Raw genomic sequence first — 18,756 nt, forward strand, 5'->3', positions numbered from 1 at the left:
TCTGTTTCCAGTGTGGTGTCGAGACAACGATGCTGATATGCTGTGTAGACAAGGAATCCGCTGACACTGTAATTGATTATAAAGATTTATTATATCAAAGGTTCCAGCATCAATTTAAAGATTTCTGCAGAAATCCGGAGAACAACTAACCCAATCTAAAAATGATTATTCTCCCAGTCCTTTGTTCAAACATGGTATTTATCCTATGTAACACAATATGGGTGTTTTGAATAGACCAATCCCTGGCTTCCACATATCCAAGTCTCCTCTGTTTCAGGGGGCCCCTATATTAATGTTTTCCAGATGTTTCAGCAAGGCAAAATTTGCAAACGTCAGCCAAAATTATAAACTGTTCAGATACTACATATTTCCCCCCTTCGAGACTAATTAAGTCTCGAAAACAAAAAGAATAGGATTATGACAAATAACAATTTTTCTTCTTGAGTAACTTCAGCAATAAAACAAAATGTATGGAGAGTAAACACATTTTTATATAGACACATTTTTGTGGAGTGTAAACAAATTGTTATGGAGTGTAAGAGCGAAAAACCTGTCTTTCATTCCAAATATCCATCAATTAATCAAGACAGGAAAATTCTCTCACGGCCCCTCTGCCCCAGGCGACCACCTAAGTACTCCAGATCAATTTATAAATCTTTATCAATGCATTTTAAGCTATGATGCAATTGAATACACATGAAAACCTCCGAAAACAAAATACAATCAAAAATGTCCACATTCAGTCTGGTCGACCCATCGGACCCTCCTGTTGATTCTCTCTGTCCCTGCCTAGACCCAATATTCCTAAGCATTGTCGACTTTCAATGTAACGTCGATGATGGAATCTGAACATTTCCACACCTTCCTTGTTCCACTTCCTCCTGTCCATTCATATTGTCCATGTTTGAGTATTTGAATCCCACTCTACACATCCCCATATACTTCTGGAAGAAAAGAAAACACCAACCAGTATCTTTTGCAAAACAACACATGCAAATTAAAACATCAATATCAAAAATAATATAAAAATGATATATAAAATGAATCACATTCCATTTCCCCCCTTTGATTCATAAGAAAATACTAAATATCACAATAATATGTAAAGACGTGAAAAATGATTGGATATTCTAAATGGATATCTATCCATCAATACTCCATCCAGTCCCACTTGTTTATCTCCATCTAGATCAGTAAAAGTTAACAACGGCATCTGAGTGTTGTCTCCAGGCATCACAACTCCAACCATCTCAATATCATAGCCTTTGCAAAAGTCAATAACAAAGTACAAAAGCAAAACATCACACACAGCGCTACAAGAGCTGCTACTAAAATCTGAACTATCACTGCTCCCACTGGGCCTAACTGATCTTGCAACCAAGCCTTCGCTGACCATCCAGCTCCTTCAGATTGACCAAACGCATCCCTTATACTCTTCAATGCATCTATAACACTAGTGATATTATCGGAACTATCGGGGATCAAAGTATAATAATCGTCCCCCGTCAAGTTCATAGCCACACATAAGCCACCTTGTTTGGCTAAAATATAGTCAAGAGCCATGTCATGTTTCAATAGCGTCAGTCGGTGACTTTTCTGAGTATTTGACAGAAGGTTAAACCCTCGTATCATTTTGTTTGCAAAACCCTGCAACGTATAGGTAATATTATCAATATGATCAGCCAAAAATGTTACACCATACCATGGAAAAAGTCCAAGTCCCCACTTCTCTCCTAGACTTATCCTACAATGGTAGGATTCCAGATTATGAAATTGCGCCATTTCCCTTTTCACCCTATTTCCAGACCTAGAATCAGATTGAGCTGTGTCCGGTGCTTCCCCCTTTTGAATGGTATAAACCTCATATGGAAGCTTCAACGTCGACATGTAACAACATCCTATCCATCCATAGGGTAAGAATATATAGGCTTTATCACCACAAACCCACCAAATATCTCGAAAATTCCCTATAGTCACATTGCCAGGCAAAAGCTGATCTTTTACCATCAAAGTCCTGCTCTTCTTACTAAATTGAACAGAAAAAGTTACTTTATATATCTCATCACTAACCTTACGGTCATGCATACCCAAAGTCATCATATAATCATTACAATCTAATACTCCCATAAACATACCCGGTCCATCATATGTTTTATTTGAACAAAAACAGCTTTTAGCCCTCACACGTTTTACCTCCAGTGCTTCAGGAATCGCTGTTAACTTATTTTCCTTCCGATCTAACAAATTCACATAGGGTAATTCATTTAACCAAGAACAATTAAACCTAGGCCTAAACAAATGCTTCGACAACGACATCATTATATCTGTTAATGATTGTTGCTGATACAACAGCCATGATAAAGCATAAGATTGACACGCAGTTGATAGAGGTTGAGCCACCGTCTCTAAGATTGAACCCCATGTGCCTGGTGCTGGAATTCTCAACAGACATGGACCCTCAAGATTCCTCACTGATCTTACAGAATGAGTTAACTGCTGGAACCATAGATTCCTACCTGCCCATCCATCTTTAATTTGCAAAACAGAAGAATCATATCCATATGCCTTACATTTAGTTTCTCTCTTCCCTAACGAGCGGTATTGATCAGATATATCTTCTGTTGTTCCATCAAAATTAAAGAACTCATCCTGTACCTCCGGGATAGAATTCTGCACTATTTCAGATGAATCTTCATCATTCTCTGCTACCATCTGCTCTCCTATTTCAACACTGTCCTTACTACCATTTACACCAATCTCCATCTGCATCATAGACTTCTGAGTTTACTACATCCTTTAATTTCAGAAAAGCTGTTGTTGGTGTCTGTGTCACATTTCCGAAATGTGTTATCGCCGTCGTAACATTAATCTCTTTCAGAGTTACTGTTAAGATAGTGGCTTTAGTTGATGTATTAACACTCTTAATTATTTCCAGGGGTTCTCCAAAGACCAGTAGCATTGTCAGAACGCTGAGTGTGGATGTGGTGCAGGGAATCAAGCGCAGGAACAAGGGTGTTCGTCAACAGACTTTAGTAATCCAAAAATAGTAACTCCACACAGGTGAATAGCCAACCCGACCGGGAGGCATGAACAAATTACGCACACAACAAACAGTGCGCAAAAACAAGAAAAGGCGCACGCAGTGCGGACTCTCGAAAACAAACAACACGAGAGAGAAAACCCATCAATGGCAACAGCTGACAATAATAATCACACATAACACCTGACCCAACACACGATAACTAAATAGGAAACAAAATCAAACACTAACAAGGGACAGGTGTACAAACAGACAAAACCAAACAAACATGAAACATTGAACGGTGGTAGCTAGTACTCCGGGGACGACGACCGCCGAAGCCCACCCGAACAAGGAGGAGGCGCAGCCTCGGCCGAAACCGTGACAGTACCCCCCCCTTGACGCGCGGCTCCAGCCGTGCGCCGATCCCGGCCTCGGGGACGACCAGGACGACGCGGAGCAGGGCGCGTAGGATGACCCCGATGGAACTCGGTCAGCAGGGACAGGTCTAATATGTCCCTCCTCGGCACCCAGCACCGCTCCTCCGGGCCGTACCCCTCCCACTCCACGAGATATTGGAGACCCCCCATCCGGCGTCTCGAATCAAGGATGGACCTCACAGTGTACGCCGGAGCCCCCTCGATGTCCAACGGGGGTGGAGGAATCTCCTCTATCTCATAATCCTGGAGTGGACCAGCTACCACCGGCCTGAGGAGAGACACATGGAACGAGGGGTTAATATTCCTGTAATCAATAGGCAATTCTAACCTGTAACACACCTCGTTCAACCTCCTCAGGACTTTGAATGGCCCCACAAACCGCCGACCCAGCTTCCGGCAGGGCAGGCGGAGGGGCAGGTTTCTGGTCGAGAGCCAGATTCGATCTCCAGGTGCGTATACAGGCCCCTCACTGCGGTGGAGATCGGCGCTCGTCTTATGCCGACGGATGGCCCGCTGCAGATGGACGTGGGCAGCGTTCCATGTCTCCTCCGAGCGCCGCACCCACTCATCCACCGCAGGGGCCTCGATCTGGCTCTCGTGCCAAGGTGCCAGAACCGGCTGGTACCCTAACACACACTGGAAAGGGGTTAGTTGGGTGGAGGAGTGGCGGAGAGAGTTCTGCGCCATCTCGGCCCACGGAACGTATCTCGCCCACTCCTCCGGCCGGCCCTGGCAATAAGACCTCAGAAACCTACCCACATCCTGGTTGACACGTTCAACCTGCCCATTACTCTCCGGGTGGTAACCCGAGGTAAGGCTCACCGAAACCCCCAACCGTTCCATAAAGGCTCTCCACACTCTGGAGGTGAACTGGGGGCCTCGATCAGACACTATATCCTCGGGTACCCCGTAATGCCGGAAGACATGGGTAAACAGAGCCTCAGCGGTCTGTAGGGCAGTAGGGAGACCCGGCATGGGAAGGAGACGACAGGCCTTCGAGAACCGATCCACAACGACCAGGATGGTAGTATTCCCCTGTGAGGGGGGAAGGTCTGTAACAAAGTCCACCGAGAGGTGGGACCAGGGTCGTTGTGGAACGGGCAGGGGATGTAGCTTACCCCTGGGCAAATGTCTGGGCGCCTTACACTGTGCACACACTGAACAGGAGGAGACATAAACCCTCACATCCCTGGCTAACGTTGGCCACCAGTACTTAGTGCTAAGGCAGTGAACTGTCCGGCCGATACCTGGATGTCCAGAGGAGGGGGACGTATGAGCCCAATAAATGAGGCGATCGCGTACCTCGAGCGGAACGTACGTCCGACCCACTGGACACTGTGGAGGACTTGGGTCGGTGCGTAACGCCCGCTCGATCTCTGCATCGACCTCCCATACCACCGGTGCCACCAGACAAGACTTTGGTAGTATGGGAGTGGGCTCAACGGACCTCTCCTCCGTGTCATACCGCCGAGACAGGGCATCTGCCTTCCCGTTCTGGGACCCAGGGATGTAAGTGATTTTAAACACAAACCGGGCTAGAAACATAGTCCAGCGGGCCTGGCGAGGATTCAGTCTCCTAGCTGCCCGGATGTACTCCAGGTTACGGTGGTCCGTCAAAATGAGGAAAGGGTGTTGAGCCCCCTCAAGCCAATGCCTCCACACCTTTAGGGCCTGTACCACGGCTAACAGCTCCCTGTCCCCTACGTCATAATTCCGCTCCGCCGGACTGAGCTTCTTAGAATAAAAGGCACAGGGGCGGAGCTTAGGTGGTGTGCCAGACCGTTGTGAGAGGACGGCCCCAATACCGGCCTCGGACGCGTCTACCTCTACCTGGAATGGTAAAGCGGGATCCGGATGCGCCAACACCGGCGCCGAGGTAAACAGGTCCTTCAGTCTCCCAAAAGCCCTGTCCGCCTCAGCTGACCACCGCAAGCGCACCGGACCCCCCTTCAACAGAGACGTTATGGGAGCTGCCACCTGTCCAAAACCCCGCATAAACCTCCGGTAATAATTCGCAAAACCCAAGAACTGTTGCACCTCTTTCACAGTGGTTGGGGTTTGCCAATTACGCACAGCTGACACCCGGTCAACCTCCATCTTCACCCCTGACGCAGACAACTGATAACCCAAAAAGGAGACCGACTTCTGAAAGAACAGGCATTTCTCTGCCTTGACATATAGGTCATGCTCCAACAGTCTCCTCAACACTCGGCGCACCAGGGCTACATGCTCAGCTCGGGTAGAACTGTACACCAGAATATCGTCTATGTACACGACTACTCCCTGCCCCTGCATGTCCCGGAAAATCTCATCTACAAAGGATTGGAAGACTGAGGGAGCATTCATTAACCCATATGGCATGACGAGATACTCGTAATGACCGGAGGTCGTGCTAAATGCTGTCTTCCATTCATCGCCCTCTCTAATGCGCACCAAGTTATATGCGCTCCTGAGATCCAATTTTGTGAAGAACTGAGCACCGTGTAATGACTCCGTCATAGTCGCAATCAGAGGAAGCGGATAACTGTACTTCACCGTAATCTGATTGAGACCGCGGTAATCAATACACGGGCGCAAACCTCCATCTTTTTTCTTCACAAAAAAGAAGCTCGAGGAAGCGGGTGAAGTGGAGGCCCGTATGTATCCCTGTCTCAGAGACTCGGCGATGTAAGTTTCCATCGCTTTCCTCTCCTCTTGAGACAAGGGATACACATGGCTCCGCGGGAGTGCTGCTCCTAACTGGAGATCTATCGCACAATCCCCCTGTCTATGAGGCGGCAGCTGCGCCGCCCTTGTCTTACTAAACACCAGTGTCAAATCCTCATACTCGGGGGGAATATGCAGTGCGGGCATTTGATTTGGACTCTCCACCGAGGTCGCCCCTATGGAAACACCCAGACATAGCCCCTCACACTGAACAGACCACCCTTTAAGAGCTTTCTCTCGCCACGAAATAGTAGGATCATGGGTAACTAACCAGGGAAGTCCCAGCACTACCGGATACGCAGGTGAGTCAATCAGATAGAGCTGAATCGTCTCCTCATGACCCCCCTGCGTCTTCATCCTAAGGGGCGCTGTGACCTCCCTAATCAACCCAGATCCTAACGGACGGCTATCTAGGGCATGTACAGGGAAAGGCTTATCAACGGGAAGGAGAGGAATCCCTAACTCTACACAGAACTGGCGATCTACAAAATTCCCAGCTGCGCCTGAATCTATGAGCGCCTTATGCTGGGAACGAGGTGCAACCTGTGGGAAACAAACAGGCAAGGTTATGTGAACGACAGAAAGCTCTGGGTAAGTAGGGCGCCTACTCACCTGGGAGGACTCCCCAATGCGTGGCCTGCCTTCACCTCCACCGGGGGACCTTCCCCAACACCTAGCCGCGGTGTGCCCTCCACGGCCACAGTTGGTGCAGGGAACGGCCCCCCTCGGGTTCCTACTCCTCCGTTCTCTAGTGCCAGCACCTCCGAGCTCCATAGGGCTCGGCTCGGAGGTGCCGGAAGGTGGAATGGGCAACCCCCACCCGGGACGTCCACGGGTGGCGAGCAGGGTGTCCAGCCGAATGGCCATGTCGACCAGTTGGTCAAACGACAACGTGGTATCCCTGCACGCCAACTCTCTCTGGACGTCCTCCCGGAGGCTGCAGCGGAAGTGGTCTATGAGGGCCCGCTCATTCCACCCTGCATCTGCCGCTAGAGTCCGGAACTCCAAAGCAAAATCCTGTGCGCTCCTCATCCCCTGTCGGAGGTAGAATAGACGCTCCCCCGCCGCCTTCCCTTCTGGTGGATGGTCAAACACGGCACGGAAGCGGCGGGAGAACTCTGCATAGGTAATAGTAGCGGCGTCTATTCTCCTCCATTCGGCGTTGGCCCACTCCAACGCCTTGCCGGTGAGACAGGAGATGAGGGCGGAGACGCTCTCGTGTCCCGAGGGCGCCGGGTGTACGGTGGCGAGGTAGAGCTCCACTTGCAGCAGGAACCCTTGACACCCGGCAGCGGAGCCGTCGTACGCCCTCGGGAGCGAGAGCCGAATCCCGCTGGGTTCCGGAAGGGAGACAGGAGGACTGACCGATGGGGATGGTCCGGTAGGTGGGGGCGTGGGTACCCCGCTGCTCTCCCATCGTTGGAGAGTGTTCATCACCCGATCCAGGGCGTGACCGATCTGGTTGATCCTGTCCTCCTGCCCACGAAGACGGTCCTCCATAATGTCCGTTGGCGCGGTTGCTCCTGCTGATTCCATAGTGTGATGTGTGATTCTGTCAGAACGCTGAGTGTGGATGTGGTGCAGGGAATCAAGCGCAGGAACAAGGGTGTTCGTCAACAGACTTTAGTAATCCAAAAATAGTAACTCCACACAGGTGAATAGCCAACCCGACCGGGAGGCATGAACAAATTACGCACACAACAAACAGTGCGCAAAAACAAGAAAAGGCGCACGCAGTGCGGACTCTCGAATACAAACAACACGAGAGAGAAAACCCATCAATGGCAACAGCTGACAATAATAATCACACATAACACCTGACCCAACACACGATAACTAAATAGGAAACAAAATCAAACACTAACAAGGGACAGGTGTACAAACAGACAAAACCAAACAAACATGAAACATCGAACGGTGGTAGCTAGTACTCCGGGGACGACGACCGCCGAAGCCTACCCAAACAAGGAGGAGGCGCAGCCTCGGCCGAAACCGTGACAAGCATCTTTGATGGCACCTCGGTCTAGCCATAACTGTTTGTCGATCGTAGAAGCAGCTTCCTGCATCAAAATCACATCCTTAAGCGTAATTTTGTCTTCCAAGTCCACTCCATGAGTGACCAGAAAAACTTTGCCCAATTTGTCCGCTCCTGTGACGGCTTTTGCAGCTTCATCAGCAGCTTTGTTCCCTTGTGTGACTTTTGACACATCGGTTTTATGAGCTGCACACTTAGCTATCGCTATCTCTTTAGGCTTCATCATAGCATGCAACAATTTCATTATTTGCGCATGATGTTGTATTGGAGAACCATCCATTTTCTTAAACCCTCGACCTTTCCACACTGCTCCAAACAAATGACATACACTATGTGTATATGCTGAATCAGTGTATATCGTCACTCGCTTTCCTTCTGCTAACAAGCACGCTTCTGTTAGCCCCACAAGTTCAGCAAGTTGTGCAGACGCAGGCTGTGGTATTACTTCAGCCTTTTCAACAACAAATCCAGTTCCTTGGGCTTTAACTACTGCATAGCCAGCACACAATTTATCTCCCACACGATAACAAGACCCATCAGTCCAATATTCCAGGTCTGCCTCACGTGATGGAAAGGCTTGCAAATCTGATCTAAGCCTCTAGTATTTATCTGCTTCTTGAACAGAATCATGTGGCTCACCATCCTCTGAAGTTGGCAAATTCTCGGCTGGATTCACCGTATCACACCTCACTAGGGTGACATCTTCCTGCTCTAAGAGCCTATGATAGTCTCTGAGCCTAGGCATAGTCAATGTATATTACCCATAGTTCAGAAGATTTCTGAGACTATGAGGGGTAAGAATTGTTAAATTATAAACTGTTCAGATACTACACCAGCTATTTTGACATGCTGTGCTGTATTTCGCCTGATGAGATGCATCACATATAGAATTTCTCCCCTATGTGAAAGCAAGGTGAATTCCAAAAGCACTAGGCTGAGTTCAAAATAAATATCCCTTCCTCCGCATCCTATTTCCCCATAACATGGCATAGACTCACGGTTGAGCCTTTTATACTGAACAAATATATAAACGCAACATACTGAGTTACAGTTCATATAAGGAAAGCAATAAATGTATTAGTGATATAGAAATTAAAATATATACAGGTTAAAAGTAATGACTAAATGTTCCACCCTTAAATATAGTTGTGAAATGTTCTTGTTTTAAGTATGATTAGTACTTTCTTAGTAGTGACTAATTATTACACTCCGAAACTGTGTGAAAAGTGTTAGAATCATAAGACTATAAACTGATAATATGTGTAGCTTAGTTAGATGTACAATGAGGCAGTCAGAATATTGTGAGAACGGAGATAACTGAGGAATGCAGAGAGTAGACTATGATAAGAACATGTGTGTGTATGTATGTGTGTATGTGTATGTGTGTGTGTGTGTGTGTGTGTGTGTGTGTGTGTATGTGTGTGTGTGTGTGTGTGTGTGTGTGACCTGATGGTCAGGAGAGCAGTTTTCAAGTGGAAAACTACAACCCGCCTATAGAGGGTGGGATTTTTGTATGACGTGTGCGTATAAAAATATTTTACGACCATTTTGTGGCGGAATTCTCAATGAATAAAGATCTCTGACTATGCAGACCGGAACTCTGTCCGTTTCTTGATCCAAAAGCATTACAACCTTTTGGGAGACACACAGAGACACTGAAATAGTTAGTTAAATAGTTCTCATAACAATTAGGCCCTAATCTGTGGATTTCACATGACTGGGAATACAGATATGTATCTGTTGGTCATGGATACTTTATCAAAAAAGTTAGGGGAATGGATCAGAAAACCAGTCAGTATCTGGTGTGACCACCATTTGCCTCATGCAGAGCGACACATCTCCTTCGCATAGAGTTGATCAGGCTGTTGATTGTGGCCTGCGGAATGTTGTCCCACTCTTCTTCACTGCTGCTACTCTGTTTATTATTTATGCATAGTCACTTTAACTCTACCCACATGTACATATTACCTCAATTACCTCGACTAACTGGTGCCCAAGCACATTGGCTCTGTACCGGAACTTCCTGTATATAGCCTCCCTACTGTTATTTTATTTTACTACTGCTCTTTAATTAATTGCTATTTTTAATTTTTTTTACTTATCTATTTTTTACTTAACCCTTTTTTTAATTTTCTTAAAAACTGCATTGTTGGTTAAGGGCTTGCACAATTGAGAGCATCCTGTGCACAATTAAGAGCATCCTGTCGGGCTGTATCACCGCCTGGTACGGAAACTGCACCGCCCGCAACCACAGGGCTCTCCATAGGGCGGTTACCGGGGGCAAACTACCCACCCTCCAGGACACCTACAGCACCCGATGTCACTGGAAGGCCAAGAAAATCTGCTGCTGCCTATTGAAATCACTGGCCACTTTAAGAAATGGAACACTAGTCACTTTAATAATGTTTACATATCTTGCATTACTCATCTCATATGTATGTACTGTATTCTATAATATTCTACTGTATCTTAGTCCATGCCGCTCTGTCATTGCTTGTCCATATATGTATATAAATTCCATTCCTTACTTAGATTTGTGTGTATTGGGTATACAGTGGGGGAAAAAAGTATTTAGTCAGCCACAATTGTGCAAGTTCTCCCACTTAAAAAGATGAGAGAGGCCTGTAATTTTCATCATAGGTACACGTCAACTATGACAGACAAAATGAGATTTTTTTTCTCCAGAAAATCACATTGTAGGATTTTTAATGAATTTATTTGCAAATTATGGTGGAAAATAAGTATTTGGTCAATAACAAAAGTTTCTCAATACGTTGTTATATACCCTTTGTTGGCAATGACACAGGTCAAATGTTTTCTGTAAGTCTTCACAAGGTTTTCACACACTGTTGCTGGTATTTTGGCCCATTCCTCCATGCAGATCTCCTCTAGAGCAGTGATGTTTTGGGGCTGTCGCTGGGCAGCCTTTCAACTCCCTCCAAAGATTTTCTATGGGGTTGAGATCTGGAGACTGGCTAGGCCACTCCAGGACCTTGAAATGCTTCTTACGAAGCCACTCCTTCGTTGCCTGGGCGGTGTGTTTGGGATCATTGTCATGCTGAAAGACCCAGCCATGTTTCATCTTCAATGCCCTTGCTGATGGAAGGAGGTTTTCACTCAAAATCTCACGATACATGGCCCCATTCATTCTTTCCTTCAGTCGTCCTGGTCCCTTTGCAGAAAAACAGCCCCAAAGCATGATGTTTCCACCCCCATGCTTCACAGTAGGTATGGTGTTCTTTGGATGCAACTCAGCATTCTTTGTCCTCCAAACACGACGATTTGAGTTTTTACCAAAAAGTTATATTTTGGTTTCATCTGACCATATGACATTCTCCCAATCCTCTTCTGGATCATCCAAATGCACTCTAGCAAACTTCAGACGGGCCTGGACATGTACTGGCTTAAGCAGGGGGACACGTCTGGCACTGCAGTATTTGAGTCCCTGGCGGCGTAGTGTGTTACTGATGGTAGGCTTTGTTACTTTGGTCCCAGCTCTCTGCAGGTCATTCACTAGGTGCCCCTGTGTGGTTCTGGGATTTTTCTGGGATCACCGTTCTTGTGATCATTTTGACCCCACGGGGTGAGATCTTGCGTGGAGCCCCAGATCGAGGGAGATTATCAGTGGTCTTGTATGTCTTCCATTTCCTAATAATTGCTCCCACAGTTTATTTCTTCAAACCAAGCTGCTTACCTATTGCAGATTCAGTCTTCCCAGCCTGGTGCAGGTCTACAATTTTGTTTCTGGTGTCCTTTGACAGCTCTTTGGTCTTGGCCATAGTGGAGTTTGGAGTGTGACTGTTTGAGGTTGTGGACAGGTCTCTTTTATACTGATAACAAGTTCAAACAGGTGCCATTAATACAGGTAACGAGTGGAGGACAGAGGAGCCTCTTAGAGAAGAAGTTACAGGTCTGTGAGAGCCAGAAATCTTGCTTGTTTGTAGGTGACCAAATACTTATTTTCCACCATAATTTGCAAATAAATTCATTAAAAATCCTACAATATGATTTTCTGGATTTTTTTTCCTCAATTTGTCTGTCATAGTTGACGTGTACCTATGATGAAAATTACAGGCCTCTCTCATCTTTTTAAGTGGGAGAACTTGCACAATTGGTGGCTGACTAAATACTTTTTTCCCCACTGTATGTTGTGAAATTGTTAGATATTACTTGTTAGATATTACTGCACTGTCGGAGCTAGAAGCACAACCATTTCGCTACACCCGCAATAACATCTGCTAAACACGTGTATGTGACATAAACATTTTATTTGATTTGGTTTGAGTTGTAAGTAAGAATTTCACTGTAAGGTCTACACCTGTTGTGTTCGGTTCATGTAGCAAATAAAATTAGATTTGATTTGATTTATCATGCTGAAACATGAGGTGATGGCTGCGGATGAATGGCATGACAATGGGCCTCAGGATCTCGTCACGTTATCTCTGTGCATTCAAATTGCCATCGATAAAATGCAATTGTGTTCATTCTCCGTAGTTTATGCCTGCCCATACTATAACCCCACCGCCACCATGGGACACTCTGTTCACAAAATGGACATCAGCAAACCGCTCGCCCCCAAGACGCCACACACGTGGTCTGCGGTTGTGAGGCCAGTTGGCCAAATTCTCTAAAACGACGTTGGAGGCGGCTTATGATAGAGAAATTAATATAACATTCTCTGGCAACAGCTCTGGTGGGCATTCCTGCAGTCATCATGCCAACTGCATGCTCCCTCCCTCAAAACTTGAGACATCTGTGGCATTGTGTTGCGTGACAAAACTGCACATTTTAGAGTGGCCTTTTGTTGTCCCCAGCACAAGGTGCACCTGTGTAATGACCATGCTGTTTAATCAGCTTCTTGATATGCCTAACCTGTCAGGTGGGTGCATTATCTTGGCAAATAAGAAATGCTCACTAACAGGGATGTAAACATATTTGTGCACAGAATATGAGAGAAATACGCTTTTTGTGCCTATGGAAAATGTCTGTGATCTTTTATTTCAGCTCATAAAACACGAGACCAACACTTTACTTGTTGCATTTATATTTTTTTAGTTTTGTCAGACACCAGACAACACAATGACACAGATGTCTCAAGTTTTGAGGGATCTTGCAACTGGCATGCTGACTACAGGAATGTCCACCAGAGCTGTTGCCAGAAGTCGTTTTAGAGAACTTGGCAGTATGTCCAACCGGCCTCACAACTGCAGACCACGTGTAACAATGCCAGCCCAGGACTTCCACCTCCTGCTTCTTCACCTGCAGGATCGTCTGAGACCAGTCACCCCGACAGCGGATGAAACTGAGGAGTATTTCTGTCTGTAATAAAGTCCTTTTGTGGGGAAAAACTCATTCTGATTGACTGGCTCTGGCTCCTAAGTGGGTGTGCCTATGCCCTCCCATGGCTGCGCCCCTTCCCTGTCATGTGAAATCCATAGATTAGGGCATTATTTCAATTGACTGCTTTCCTTATATGAACTGTAACTCAGTAAAATCGTTGAAATTGTTGCATGTTCCGTATATATATTTGTTCAGTATATTATGAAAATATAAAAATTCAGAATAATTCTATGAGTAGCACCTTTCAAAGTGCAATTTGCAGAAACCGACTTGCTTTCAATGAGAATTACAGATCTATAAATCCAATCAAATTTTATTTGTCACATGCGCCGAATACAACAGGTGTAGACCTTACCGTGAAATGCTTACTAACAAGCCCTTAACCAACAAGGCAGTTTTAAGAAAATAGAATTAAGAAAATATTTACTAAATAAACAAAAAAAACAAGTAACACAATAAAGGAACAATAATGAGTACCGAGTCAATATGTAGGGGTACAGGTTAGTCGAGGTAATTTGTACAAAACTCCACCTACCCGGCAGGCCCAGAGAGCAAATCAAGTGCACCTATAGGCCTACCACTGGCCAATCAAATAGTTCAGATCACCTCGAGCCATAGACTGTTTAAACAGTAGCGGTGCATGGGTAAAATCACTGGGGAAGCCAAGCCAGAAAAAAAAGCCATATTACAACCTATCTGTCGTGATAATTGCATTGTTTGCTCTATAACCTGTTAGTTCATATGCCTTGCCACCGTGATATATAGGCCTAAGGCCGAGACAATAAGAAGACAGTGGCAGAATAAATTCAACCACACCTTTTTTTCATCACAAAACCGGAGAGTAACCTCTGTCCAGTGAAGTCCTCAAAGCATATTGCATGTAACAAACAGTTAGTTACATGACCTACAGCATGGTCAAGCAAGTTAATTTTTCCGACATTTTCAGACTACTAAACAACTATTGATTTAGAGCCACCAATAATTATTGCAGGTTGCAAAGAAAACAGTTGCTGCATCCACTATTCCAGCACCATTTCAACTTAAACATTTCAACATCATCACTTCACCTATGCTTAGTCTAATACAACTAAAAGATACCAAAAACGATTTAGTCCAATCAACGTAAGCTAAATATGATGTGGCTGTCCATGATTCCGATTGTGTGTGTGTGTGCATGAGTTCATGCAAGTAGAAAAAACATGTTGACTCAACCTACTTGTAGAGAAATGTCAATGCCATCCTCCTCTCTTTCATATTGACGAGACGGTCTATGACTGTTATACAGTACACACTTTTATATTTTGTTGTCCTAGGCTACCTAGCTAAAATGCTTGCTCGCTAGCCTAACTTCCTTTCATGGGCAAAATTTGCTAGTTAATATTAGCCTTCTACATCTAGCTACAAAATGAACTTCCATCCTCTCAGGCCTCGGGCACAACAATGTATGATTTTATGGTTAGATCAGAATTGCAGTTATAATCATTGGCCAGCACAATAATTAAGTAAAACCACAAGTCCAAATCCCTATCTCCATCCATGGCTAATTTAGGAAAAGGTCAATGACGTATTGCTCTTGATGTGATGTGATTGGAGTGAAGCCAAATCCAAACTGGCTTCACTTGACGCTTTTCAGCCAAGCAGACCCATGCATTTTCCTCATGTAGACATTAGTAAAAAGGTGCAAGATTATAGGGCAACTCCACCCCTTTTCAAGCTCATTTTCACAGGTTTGGTGCTGGAGATTATGAATGTGAGGTTGAAAAGTGGCTGGAATGCCCTTTAAAAGTGCTGCTTGACTGAGAAATGGGAGCAGTAATGTCTAGGCTTAGGGTCATTCTTAATTACTATTTTACACTTGCATTACAGTCTCTTGTATACAGTAATATACAGTTCTATTACAAGGCAAGCACATTCAGCCAAACCAGAATTTGCAGCCCCTTTCGATAATATCAAGAAAATCATCAAAACAAGGAAAGCCCCTTGGATAAAACAATAGTCTGAACACCGGACAATTTATTGAAGACATATGACTTATAATTTTGAGGCAACATTGTTGACTGCCGAAGTTTCAAAGTAAAATGGTATCCTACGCGTAACTGCTGTCTGCGACAAAACGATGAGGGAGAGAGAGAGAAAGATGGAGAGAGAGACAGGGAGGACAGGTTAAGACGCGCGCGTTGGCAGACAGTCAAGCCAACAGCTGATTCTATACATTTTCAGCACTATGGACAGTTCTATTCTGCAGCCCGAGCAGACCGAGGGGGTATAAAAGGTACGAGCCGTGCTGCTTAGCCTGCACACCAACACGGCTGAGTCTACTGAGACAATATGAGCCACAGAATGGAGTATCCTTCGGGTTCTCCGCATAGAGGAAATCAAGCTGAGTATTCCCTCTATCAACTCAAACTGACTGGATCCCCCTCTGCGTCCAGGACCGTTGGCTTTGAGTCGACTACCGCATCTATGAGCAGAGGATATGCAAAGACGCTGAAGAGCGAATTCGGATCCGTTCCAAGATCATCGGAGAGCTTTTTTGATTTATCAAACCCATTTACCGGGGTGTTGACGAAAATGAATGAGAAAGAACTGCTCCATGGGCTGAACGATCGTTTCGCCGGATTCATAGAGAAGTTGCGTCATTTAGAGCATCAAAATGAATTGCTCGAGAGGGAAATCGAGGAAATCAAACAGAAGGCACAGTCCCCTACTTCTCTGGCCCAGGAGCACGAGCCGGAGCTTATGGATCTGAGGAAACAAGTTCATGACATCACCCTTCAGAAGCGTCAGATCGAGATAGAGCATCAGAACCTGGAGGAAGATTTCCTCACCTTGAGAGACAAGTACGAGCAGGAGGCGCGTGACCGCTCGGACGCAGAGAACCGCATCCTTGTGCTGAAAAAGGACGCCAACGATGCATACCTCGCCAAACTTCAGTTGGACAAGAAAGCGCAGTCTCTGGTGGACGAGATCCACTTCCTGAAGAAGAACCATGAGGACGAGGTATCGGAGATGGTGGCCCAGATCCAAGAGGCTCATGTAACGGTCAAGGCACACGACTTTTGCAAACCCGAAATCACTGCGGCTCTCCGGGACATCCGTGCACAGTTAGAAGGTCACGCTGCCTCCGACATTCAGCAGGCGGAGGAGGGCTTCCGTGTCCAGTTCGCAAAGTTAACCAAAGCGGCAGAGAGCAACAGAGAGGCGCTGAAGGCGACCCAGAAGGAGATCCAGGAGAATAGAAGGTGCCTGCAGGTAAAAAATATTGAACTGGACTGCGGGAAAGGAACGAGAGAGGCCCTGGAAAAACAACTACACGAGCTGGAAGAGCGTCACTATGTGGAAATGATTCATTACCAGGTAGGCTGTGGTTTATTTTGTACCTCTAATCATTGTAAATAAACATACGCATTTTTATGATTCATATTTGCATTCAGGCCTATGTTGTAGGTGTCAGCAACAAATATAGGCCCCATGTGAACTATACCATTATTGGAATATAATTTCCTCATATAGGCCTATTGTGGTAGAACATTATTCCCCCCCCCCTATTTCTCCCTGTTGTCATACCAACCAAAGTGGCTGGTGGACACTATTATTGACTCTATTTGTGTGCTTTTCTGTCCAGGACACTATCAGGCAGCTGGAGAATCAGCTGACCAATGCTAAACTAGACATGTCTGGCTACCTGAGAGAGTACCATGACCTGCTGAATGTCAAAATGGCTTTGGATGTGGAGATTCTCTCTTACAGGTAAGAGACATCAACTCCATCTCTCCCATATATCATATAATTGACTGAGGAAAATACCATATATTTTATAGTGTGTTCCTGGATCTTTTTCTGAGGATAACCAAGGGGTGTGCATTTTATTCTAGCCCAGCACTAACACATCTGATTCAACTTAGTGCTGGGTTAGAGCAAAACTGTGCAAAAGTGTCATAGTATTAGTGAGGGATTACTACAAAACACAGTAAATAGTGAACAATGAAGAAAGACCAATCAAAATAAACAGTAGACATTTTATTGAAATAGTTTGATTTCATATTTAACCTGAACTGACCATAGACCATATCACAACACAGAATGACACTTTAATCATAATATGGATATTCAGACACATCCACACACATTGGTAGCGTCGCAAGCCGCCTGATCTGGCAAGCTCACATGGATGTGCACAGCGGTGATCAGTCTGGTATTTACGAGGCTAACACATTGGGACATATCCATTCATAGTCATGACGGTAATAACAGGTCTTTCTGTCTCCCTATAGGAAACTCCTGGAGGGTGAGGAGTCCCGTCTGTACACCATCTCTGACACCCACATCTCCATGCCCTGCATCTACAACCAGTTCCCCATCTACACCCTGCCTTGCCTGGCCCGGCAGGGAGGTCCCACACGTAGATCTGTGCCCCAGTACAAGTTTGTAGAGGAGATCATAACTGAGACCACCAGAGAGGTGGAGATGTCCGAGATCGAGGAGACAGGCTCCGAGGAGACAGGCTCCGAGGAGACGGTCGGGGGACAGGGAGAGGAGCTGAGACAGAAGCAGGGAGAAGAGCGTGACAAAGCTGATAGGAGGAGTGGGGAAGAGGAGGATGAAGAGAAAGAGAAAGATGGAAGTAAAGTGGATCTTGAAGTGGACGCCCCAGAGGAAAAGGGTGAACAGGAGGAAGAGTCTAAGAGACAGCAGATGGAAACATCAGCAGAGGTAGCGATGAATGGAGATGGAGTTAACCCTAGCGAGGGAGAAGATGGAGAGGAAAAAAAACTGGACACAACCGAGGAGCTAGACACCAAGAAAAAGGAGACATTAGAAAAAGATGACGCCCCAACACATGACGAGTCCAAACCAGAGGTTCCCATGAACGGTGACAGCTCAACAGAACCCAAAACAGGAAGTTCAATAAAGGGTGAACCACAGGTCCCCATGGAGGACATCTCCAAAGAATCCAAAAAGGTGTCAGAGGAGAGAAAAAAAGGAAGTCATTTAAAAGAGAAAAAATAGATAGATCTGAAAGAGGAGAGTGCCTCAACAGAGCAACAGCAGGATAGCCCAAAAGAAAGTCCCATCAAAGAGAGAAAAAAGGTAGATATGACAGAGCAGAGTGCCCCAACACTGGAGCAGAAACGTGATCAGAAGGAGCACAGCGAGTCAGACCAACCTCAAGAGGCAGAGAGTGCTGTGACAACACAAGAGGCAGAGTGCGATGT

General features: G+C 45.7%; 1 protein-coding gene across 1 annotated transcript; it reads left to right on the forward strand.

Moving 5' to 3' along the window:
* Positions 1–16,111: 16,111 nt before the first annotated feature.
* On the forward strand, positions 16,112–18,550 carry LOC311110502 (neurofilament medium polypeptide-like; the record flags this gene model as incomplete). Its single annotated transcript, XM_084153023.1, has 3 exons — positions 16,112–16,897; positions 17,166–17,290; positions 17,815–18,550. The coding sequence occupies 3 exons, from the start codon at positions 16,112–16,114 to the stop codon at positions 18,548–18,550; spliced, it is 1,647 nt and encodes a 548-aa protein (XP_084009149.1).
* Between the last annotated feature and the right edge of the window lie 206 nt (positions 18,551–18,756).

The sequence above is a fragment of the Coregonus lavaretus genome (genome assembly GCF_964263955.1).
Source record: "Coregonus lavaretus genome assembly, chromosome: 36".
Taxonomy (NCBI): domain Eukaryota; kingdom Metazoa; phylum Chordata; class Actinopteri; order Salmoniformes; family Salmonidae; genus Coregonus; species Coregonus lavaretus.